Source organism: Microtus ochrogaster, unplaced genomic scaffold (assembly GCF_000317375.1).
Source record: "Microtus ochrogaster isolate Prairie Vole_2 unplaced genomic scaffold, MicOch1.0 UNK69, whole genome shotgun sequence".
In the NCBI taxonomy this organism is placed as follows: domain Eukaryota; kingdom Metazoa; phylum Chordata; class Mammalia; order Rodentia; family Cricetidae; genus Microtus; species Microtus ochrogaster.
In genome coordinates this window covers 1,448,197-1,458,473 of record NW_004949167.1, presented here as the reverse complement: position 1 = coordinate 1,458,473, position 10,277 = coordinate 1,448,197, and the positions used below count along the sequence as shown (strand labels likewise).

General features: G+C 49.4%; 1 protein-coding gene across 4 annotated transcripts in view; it reads left to right on the top strand.

Annotated features, from left to right (window-relative positions):
* Positions 1–10,277, top strand: part of St3gal3 (ST3 beta-galactoside alpha-2,3-sialyltransferase 3) — a 220,358-nt gene that overhangs the window by 82,092 nt on the left and 127,989 nt on the right. For 3 of the 4 annotated variants that reach the window (XM_005370054.3, XM_005370055.3, XM_013354796.2), the window contains exon 3: positions 9,275–9,322. The exons of the other annotated variant lie outside the window; for it this stretch is intronic. In XM_005370054.3, the coding sequence (XP_005370111.1) occupies positions 9,275–9,322 (48 nt within the window). The remainder of the gene's footprint in view (positions 1–9,274; positions 9,323–10,277) is intronic. 4 annotated transcript variants of the gene reach the window in all.

The window sequence follows — 10,277 nt, the reverse complement described above, 5'->3', positions numbered from 1 at the left end:
ATCTCCCCATCCCAGTGTCCCTGGGTCCTCACCTCCCCACATCTGCTCCTTCCATCTCCCCATCCCAGTTTCCCTGGGTCCTCACCTCCCCACATCTGATCCTTTATCTCCCCATCCCAGTTTCCCTTGGTCCTCACCTCCCCACATTTAATCGGATCCTCCCATTTTCCCTTTGCCACCTCATCCTCTGCACCACACCCTCCACCCCAGCGCCATGCTAGATGCTCACATCCTTCACCTGGTTTGCTGACATGTCCTCCTAACATGCCTGCCTGCGTGCGTTCTGTCTCACACCGTCATTACCATGGTTTTCTTGAAGCAAAGGTCTTGACATCATCAGCTTACTAAAACAAAAACAAAAACAAAAAATCTATAGTGCCTTTCTCTGCCTCTCTACTTCCAGTTGATGAAATCCAGACTCCTAACAGGCTTCAGAGCCACACCCTGGCCTACTTTCCTGCCTTCCTTTCCCGATCCCTCCCTTCTCTCTGCTTCTCTGTGTATCGCTGTCTTGCTATGTCAGCAAGACCACCTTGTGATGATGGTGAAGGTGATGATGATGAAGGCGATGACTAAATTGTCATCAGCCCCTGCGTGTACTGAGATCTCCTCCATGCTGAGTGTGTGATGTGTCTCACGAGCAGGTTCCAACAAAGCCCACCTTCGTAGACGGTCCCTCCATCACAGTATGAGCCTTAAAACTCTGCTTTTTAAAAATTACATTGTATTTATTTTCTGTGCATGTATGTGATGTTTGTGTGTGCCCATGCTCGTGTATGTACACGCTCTCATGTGTGTGTGAGGACATGCATGTATATATACACATGGCGGGGGCGGGGAGTGGTCAGAAGACCGCTTTCAGAAGTCACTTCTTCCACATGCAGGCGCTGGGGATTGAACTCAGGTCATTAGGCTTGGTAGCATGTGCCTTTAGTCGAGCTGTCTCTACCACCCTTAATAATTTTTAAAGCATTTTTTTTGCATGAGATAAGTATAAAAAGTCCTTTGTTTATAAATCTGATTTAAAGTAATGTGAGTATATTTAGTGTAAAAATTCATGGCAGAAATACTTCCTTGCAGCAGTGTTGCCTCCAAGCCTCACGGTGGTGGGCTAAGTCATGTTTGCTTTGTGTAGCATACAGATGTTCTAAAACCTGAAACACTGCCACAGGCTGGAGAGGGGCTCTGTCAGTAAAGGACTTCGCTAACAAGCATGGGGGACTTGAATTTGATCCCTGGGGTGTGCATAAAAGGAGGGGAAAGGGAGGTAGAAATAGGCCAATCCCTGGAGTGTCATGCAAGGTTGTCTTCTGGCTACCACAAGCATGTGCACATACAGTAACATGTATGCACACATAGCAAGGGACAAGAGCTAGAACAGTTAAGTCTCAGGGTTTCAGGTGAGACTCCGCTCGTTCCTTTTCCTCTTTACCCAGGAGGAATCAGCTCCTAGCCATCGTGAGTGGGGCGGAGGGAAGGGAACAGAGCCTAGATAGACTTGAGATAGTATGCCTCAAAGTTGGTACCTTGAGGGCCGTGTCTTGCCATCAGACAGCTTCAGGTCCCTGCTCTGCTCTCTGTTCCCTCCGTGACCCGTCCAGACTTTCCTTTTTGCCCGGGCTGGGTCCTACCAACAGCAGAAACTGTTCCGTCATCCCCAGCCCATGCCCCTCTGACCCTCAGCCATGCTCTTGGCTGGCTTTCATTTGAGACTCAGCGTAAGGGCTTCTCAATCATCTCCCACTTTACTGGACCCTAACCAGCTTGAGGCAGTACCAGTCTGCGTTTCCTTCATCTGTTTCTCCCAGGGCAGCCTCACTGACCTTTCCCACGCCCCTCAAGCCCCACAGCTCACTTCTAGTGTGTCACTCTCCATTTCCACGCGTGCCTGCGTCCATCTTTCTTCTAGCTGCTTCTTCACACGCCAGGTGTGTACACGGTGCCACCCCGGGACCCAGCCTCTGAGGGCAGCGGTTGGTAGACTCCTCCCAGCTCTTCCCAGGCTTCCTGCTCTCCCTGTGTGTGCTGATGCCCCAGGGACTGTCCTGCCCCAGTCTCAAGTGCCTTTTGTCTTGTGGTATGACATAGCAGGTTTTTCCCCTCAATTTCATGGTGACTCACTTTTTAAAAATAGTCTTTGGCATGTTAAAGCCTTAAAAAAAAAAGCAGAAAAACTTTAATCATTGTATTGACTGCTTCCCTTAGTCACATGCCTTCCTGCCTCCTGAAAGAGACTCTGAGATATTAATTAGGGATGATCATACCCTTCTGAACCTCACCTGCCTCACGCCTCACTTCCCACGCCTCTGCATTTGCTTACTCATTCCTGCCCTGTCACTGTGGCCCGATCACCGTATACCCGGCTCAGGTGCCTGTCGCTCCGCACCTTCCTAATTGCTCCCAGTGAAAACCCCTAGACCTGAGCACCTAGCGCGACGCTCAGGACTTGTGGCACTGGTAGTTGACTCTGTGATCCCAGAATAGTTCAGACGTTCTTTGTTTTCAGGGACTATGTTTGATCTCTCTGTACCCTCCACCCCGTGTGTGTGTGTGTGTGTGTGTGTGTGTGTGTGTGTGTGTGTGTGAGAGAGAGAGAGAGAGAGAGAGAGAGAGAGAGAGAGAGAGAGAGAGAGCGTGCGAGCGTGATCGCATTGTGTGCGTCCATTTGTGTATGGGTTGTTTACATGTAGGTAGGTGCATGTATGTACACACGTGTGTGGAAGCCCTAAGTTGTGTCAGGTGTCTTCTTCAATTGCTTTCTACTTACTGGGTTGCCAGTTTTGGCTAGTCTAGCTAGCCGGCTTGTCTGGGGATCTCCAGTCTCTGCCTCCTGGGATTTTACCTGGGTTCTGGGCATCCAAACTCCAGTTCTCACACCTGCTAAGGCAAACATTTTACCCGCTAAGCCCTTCCACCGGCCTTTGTACAGTTTCTTGAATTTGGTAAAGGCTCTGGAACATACACTTGCTACATTCAATTAATAAAATCTAAAGGAACCTTCTCGGAGAAGCTTACTGCTTATGCAGCTTCCACTCTGAGCTAAGTCCTTGAAACTGGCCCAGACCGTCGGACAGAACCTGACCCCAGTGAAGTCAGGACCCCCTCCCTTCCATCTTCCCAGTCTGGCTGCCATCTGTGCACCACATTAGGACGCCCTTCTGGCCGTCAGTCCTGGTCTCTTCCGGCTCTCTCTCCACAAACATTTTTCCTGCTGTTTCTTCAGTGATTCTGTTTATTCAAGTTTGTTTTCTGGGGGTGGAGTGAGGTGGGGTGAGGTTGAGAGGAAGATGTTGAGGGAGTAGGGGAAACTGGAAAGGAAACGGGTGGCTGTGTTATTATCTCTGGTTGGGGCTGTAGCTCAGTTGGGAAAGTGCTTGCCTAGCGTGCGCATAGCCCTGGGTTCGATTCCCATCACTCCATAAAACCAGGCACAGTGGAAAACACCTGTGATCTCAGCACTAGGAGACAGAAGGATCAGAAGTTCAAAGTCATCCTCTAGAACATACTTAGTTCAAAGTCAGCCTGGGATACCTGAAACCCTGTCTCAAAAAATAAATAACGAACAATAAGAAGAAAAAAGTATCATTTCTCCTAGCAGGCCACTAACACCATCCATCCCCAGCCAGGTTGAAGGCTCTTTGAAAAGCCAGATTGGTGTTTCCAGCTTAGACCCATTGTCTAAATTGTCCTTTGAATGTGTCGTGGCCCTGCTGTTGAGAGCATCATGTGGCTCTTCACTGTCACTTCCATGAGCTGGACTGCAGGACCACACCTCTAGCCTGGCCTATGCTCCTCTCCCCAGACTCCCCTCTTCTCTGCTATGATGGCTACTAGCTCCCCAATACTGTGTGCTCCTCAGTGCCCATCTCCAGAAGGCAGATGGACCCTCAGCCTCACTGATGGACCCTCAGTGCGTGGCTGGCCTTCATGTAAGCAGGCCACCTCAGTGGTCCATCAGCAAGCCCCTGTCCATCACAGAGACGTCAGCATCAGTTTGCACAAACCCAGGCTGTGCACATGGGCCTCTTGTCTTTATTTCTCATTCCTGTTTTGTTAGCTGCAAGCCCTGAAGCTTGCCCTTTAAGAGCCTCTAGTGCCTTCCCTTACCACCTCTCCCCCAAAACATCACAGTTTTGGTTCAGACACTATCCCTTCTCACTGTAATGTTGTGTCTCCTCTGTGTCCACCTCCCTGCCTCAGTTTCCCTCCCCTGATCTCCCTTCTACTCTGTTGGCCGGGCATTCAACTCAGTTCCTATAAAGGAGCCAAAGTTTATATTTGAGAATACAAGCCAGAGCTCTTTACTCTTTTTTTTTTTTTTTGTGGAAACTTTCATTTGTTTTGTTTTTGATGATGTCGAGATTGAGCTCAGGTCCTTATGTGCGCTGGCCAGGCACTCTGCCACCAGCACATTCCCCTCCGTCCTGCTTAGCCTACTTTCTTGGTTTTAAAAGACTTCTTGGGACCTGGAGAGTTGTCTCGGTGGTTAAGGGCACTGGCTGCTTTACTAGAGGACCTGGCTTGGATCCCCAGCACCCACATGGTGGCTCACAAACGTCTGTGTCTCCAGGGAATCCAACATTCTTTTCTGTCCTCTGTGGGCACCAGGCACACAAATGGTGCTTGGACTTGTATGAAGTCAAACACACATACATGGGCTGGAGAGAGTGCTCAGCAGTTGAGAACACTTGCCGCTCTTGTGGAGGACCCAGGTTCAGTTCCCAGCTCCCACGTGTTGACTCTGTAACTCCAGTGTCCCAGGGATCTGTTGTCTTCTCCATGGGCAATGGGGATCTGTGTGGTATACATGGAGGCACAACATTAATGCACATTAAATAAAAATAAATACATCTAAAAAAAATACTTGAAGCCAGGTGGTGGCAGCACACACCTTTAATCCAAGAGGCAGAGGCAGGCGGATCTCTGTGAGTTTGAGGCCAGCCTGGTCTACAGAGCGAGTTCCAGGATAGCCAGGGCTACACAGAAAAACCCTGTCTCAGGAAAAAAACAAAACAAAAACAAATAAACAAAAAAACCTTGAACATTTGAAAAAATTTTTTCTAAAAGGCTTCTTTTCTGCTCTTGAATGGGACACAGACATCTCTCCATGAAACCTTTTTCTTCTTCCAACACGCCCCACCTTCCTGCTTCCTCTGCCCCAGCAGCTGGCCCTCTTCTCTTCCTTAAATGCAGGGAGGCTCCAGCCTTTCCCTCCCTCCCCCGGGACTCCCTTGTAGCCCTTTCCAGCCCTGGTTCTTGTCTTTAGGTCTCAGCCCACATGCTGCAAACACACTATGGATCATGTCTGTTTGTCCATCCTTGGCCTTTTCACACTGCTTAATATTCTCTACACCAACTGCCGCTGTCAGAAGTGACTCCGGCCATTTATTTAAATGGTATTTCCCACTACCACCCCGACTTGGGTGTGGATTTCTTGAGAGTGAGGACACTCCTGGTCTTACTGTTTTACTGTTGTCTGCTCGTTGGTGTTCTTACTGTGGCTGGCGCGCACTGGTTAATATTTCCGCATTACGGAGCAGTGAAATCTCCCATATTGCTCTTTTTCCTGTCCTTGTCACAGGAACATGTTAGTTTTATCTGTTTGTATTTTACCTGTTTGCTTGGACACGATCTGTTTTCTCCCCATCTTACATTGCTGAAGCTTGCAGGGGCCGGATAGCAGAAGATCTAGATGTGTGGGATGTATGGGGTGACAGGCAGGCGCCACCCCAGAGTGCGGCTCATTCACACAAGCCTGGGGCTTGCGAAGCCCCGGCCAAAGCTAAGATGACCAGCTGCATCCTCCTCACTCCTTCTATATTCTCTCCATTCTGCCTCGGAAACCAGACACAGGAAACATCTGACCGTAATAAAAAGCTCCCAGTAAATTCTAGCTTTCCTCATTGTTCAGTGAGCTCTGTCACGCTTTGGTCTGTGATTCTGTTAGGTTACTTGTACAACACGCCACATGGCCGCCCCCAGCCTAGGAGCCAGGAACAGCTGCGGCCTGGACCGCTTAAGCGAAAATGACATATTTGTTAGCTGCAGAGGGAGAAGTCTGGATTCTTGCTCTGTTGCTTGCAAAAGCAGACCTCTTGCTTTGTTGAATGCTAAGTTTTCCCGTGAGCTGTCACCGTGGTTTATAACTAAAATAATCTTACATCCTTTAGAATAAACACAAATAATGAATTGCCGAACCGTGTCTGGGCTGTGCCTTTAATATTCAAAACAAAATTCATTCGAACTTACACAAAGCATGAATATGTCACTCACTTCCTCTCGCTCGCATCATCTGAACTTCCACGTGCTCCTGGCCATTGCAGTGTGACTGCTTCCCCAGGAGACAGCCACCTGCCTGGGGCTTCCCTCCCAGGATCCTGGTCACATGCTTCCTCCAGCTCATCCACCTCCCTGGCCTGCAGGGCAGAAACCGCTCTTACTGGGCATTGGCGCTTGGTAATATTTGCGAGAGGGGCCTGGGGGTGCAGTTTAGTGCAGGAGCATTGCCGAGCTTGTGCAAAGCCCTGGGTTCCATCCCCAGGACCAAGGGATAAACTGTGTGTGAAAGGAAGGAAGAAGGAGGTGAGGGAGGGATGCTTCACCAAGGGGTTGATGTAGCTGGTCTGAGCTCGCAGGACAATCCCAGTAAGTGAAAAGTTGAATAACCCTCAGCGCAAACAATGAAAGAGGTCAGGAATCTGCTATGCCTTGGCTTCGACACCAGCAAGTTTCGCTGGAGCAATTATTTCTAAATTTTTCTTCTCCCCCACTCCCTCTCTCTGACACACACACACAAACACACACACACACACACACACACACACACACACCATTTCTGGTCTCAGGCAGTGCTCTCCCACCTCAAGCTAAGTAGTATGGACTCCAGTGAGCACCAGTACCCAACCACCCCCACCTCCCTTGATACAAATAACACATGTTCACTGCAGACATTTGTGGAGTCTACTACCAGAGGCAGTCACCGCCAATAGTTATTCTTCTTTAGATATTTAGTTAAGGTCCAGTTGTTTGTTTGTTTTTTTAAATGTTTGGATCAAAAAAGTTTTAAAAAGATTAAATCAGGATTGCTTATGAATACAAAGAAAGTAAATTATAATTGCAAAAATATGTCAACTGCAGTGAAAATTAGGTCCTTATAATTTTAGTGTTTTTTCGTGTGTGTATGTACATGTGTGTATGTGTGTGTGCATGTGTGTGTACGTGTGTGTATGAGTGTGCACATGTGTGATGTGTATATATGTCCATGTGTGGTGTGTGTGTGCGTGTGTGCGTGCATGTGTATGCATGTGTGTGTGCGTCCATGTGTGTGTATACATGTGTGTGTATGAGTGTGTGTGTGATGTGTATATATGTCCGTGTGTGTGTATATGTGTGTGCAGGCCAGAGGTTGACATTGGGTGTCTCCCCTGATCTCCACTTTATCTTCTGAGACAGTGTTGAGTTCTGAGCTCACTGAGTCAGCTAGTCTAGCTACCTAGCTTGCCCTGGGAATCCCTGTCTCTGCCTCCTGAGTTCTGGGATCATGGCAGACATCACACCCACCCCACATTTTCATAGGGGTTCAACACACTGCTCACACTTGAACAGTAAGTGTTTTACTTACTGAGTCATCTGCCAGGCTCTTGAGCTGTCTTGGGCAATCAACTCTTCAGGGGATCTTCCTGTTCTCCAGGCCAGTGAGACCTCTCCTCCTCACCCAGGCTGCAGCTTTAAAAGGAGGAGCATACCTCCCTGAGAGGAAACAGACATGAAACAAGCCGATGAAGGGGTAGCACTTCTGAGTTAGACAGTGGCTTATGCAGATGGGATGGCCAGCTGTTCATCAAGGGGCCTGCTGGCACACCCACATTTCTCTAAAGAGCAGGAAGCCCCACCTTTCTCTTGGTGGATTGCAGAGCACATGGTCTGCCCTCGCCTCTGGATCCTCTCGGGAGCCGCTTCCCCAGCTCGCTGTCCCAGTTCTGAGCAAACATCTCTCTGAAGGACTGTCTGAAGGGTTTGTTGTCCAGCTGTAATTCTGCAGTGGTTCTTAGTGTCAGGTGTGGCGCTCATGGCATAGCCTTGAATGAGCAGCTGTCATGGCTGCTTTAACTGAGTTACTATGCTAGCGCCGGTTGCTGTTCTTTAGAGTTGTGATGACTGTGCTGAATTTCCGTGTGTACTGAGATCTGGAAGATACTGCAGAGTGGGCTGTGGCTGTGCACACATGTCCAGTATGTGTTCAGCCAGCACTCTGCAGTAAGTGAGTGAGTTGGATCTGATCTCTTGAGTCTGGGTTGTGTGTGGCTCACACCTCATCTTGGTTTCCCTCATCGTGTAACTGCTGACCTGTGCATGGCCTAATAGCATCATTTGAGTTTGGGTCATATGTTCAGAGGCAGCCACACAGATTCCCAGCTACGAACTCGGGAAATGTTGAGGGAGAAGCGATGTCAACGTTATTTGGTCCCCTCTGTAAGACTCACAGGAAAGTACGGTGTTTACATAGGTTTCGGTCTTTGAGTTGCTCTGAAACATGTGGTCCCCTCTTCCTGCATGTCTCTCTGTACATGAGGCGTCTCTCTGCTTGGGATTTCCATTTTTGTTGCCTTAGACCCTCAACATCCTTCAACTCTCAGCCCAAGGGCCAGCTTCTTCTCCAGGGAAGCCCTCCTGTCCAGCACCCTCTGGCCCTAAAACAAACAGCAGTCTCTCTTCTTGCTTTTAATTTTGTCGGTAATTTGTTCTCCGATAACAACTCTTTCCAAGATGAAAGACAAGGAGACCCACGAGAGTGGAGACCACATTTTGTTTTTGTTATTGCTGACTTCTGTATCATACTATCCTCATACCATAGAGGCCCAGCAAATATTTCCCGACCGTGTGATTGGATGGAAGAAGAATGCATTGTGGGCGCTGAATCCCGGAACTGTTCTCTTCCTTTGCTTTGGCTGCTTCAGAGCTCACACTCACCTTGATTCTGCCTGCTGTGTGTGCAAAGGCTCTGGTGGCGTGTGTTTTGTGCACTAACATCTTCCCCGCCATTATATCTTCCCTTTCTTTGGCATCTCCACTTTATCAATTCCAGCATATGCTATAAGTAATTACAGGCTACTTTGAGGTTTTATTGGGGAGGGGGACAGTAAGCAAACAGGACTATAAGGGAGGGAGTGGCCGAAGGGGAGGGGTTAGTGCTTTTAGTCCGCTGCAGGGTGTGGGTGGAGCCAGCGGGCACTGACAAAGAAGAAAGACATGAACTTGTCCTCTTGTGTTACAGATTCATTGCTTCTTTCCCTTGACTCCGCTGGACAAACCCTAGGCACAGGTACCAATTCTTCCACCTCTATCGTCTTCCCAGCCCGTAGTATTGGCCATGTTTGTAGTGAAGCCTCATGAGTTGGGGATATGGGGGAGGGCAAGAGGGCTGCAGCATTATGAGAAAGTCTCCAGGGGCTTCACCATGGAGGGAGCAGAAGAGGGGCGCAGTGTGAAACGCTTTTCCAGTTGTTTTACAAGTGGACACTGAGCTGGGTACGAGGGCGGAGGGGGCACAGGCAGAGGCAGGTGGGTCTCCATGACTTTGAGGCTAGCCTGGTGGACATGAGGAGTTCCAGGCCAGCCAGGGCTACATAGTGAGACCCTGTCTTTAGAAAACAAAGATCTGCCTGAAAAGTTGCAGCTGGTGTTCCGTCACAGAAGTGTCCCGTTCCGAGTGAGAGGCTGGCTGGTCTCTGAGTGCCTGCCCTGTCTCAGAGTAGGGCAGAGGACTTTGGGAAGCCACCGGCTCTGAGCACGAAGCATCTACATCACCTGTAGAATACCAGGCTGCTGCTGGGGCAGCTTCCTGAAGACATACCCTCCTGTGCAGGATCACTTACACACTCCTGGGCTCAGGAAGAGAGCTCCAGGAGGGGGAGGGGCTGCACCTGCCTGTGTCAGGTGCAGGCAGACATTCTCTCCCTTCCTGTGTTTACAGTGCAGGACATGCTATTCGGCGCACACTATTTTGACCCAGACTCACTGAGGTCAGGAGGTGACTGTCCCTGTCTGAAGCAGTCCCCCATCCCATACCTCAGTTCTATCGGCAGAGCAGGAAGGACAGCTCCTCAGCTTCCTCCTCCCCTCCCTGGGGGAGCTAAGAACAACTTTGCCCCAGGGAAAGGACATCCCTGTGTGACTAGGTGAAGATGGTCTACTTCATCCTGTGTGACCAGGTAAAGATGGTCCATTTCATCCCATGTGACCAGGTAAAGATGGTCCACTTCATCCCGTGTGACTAG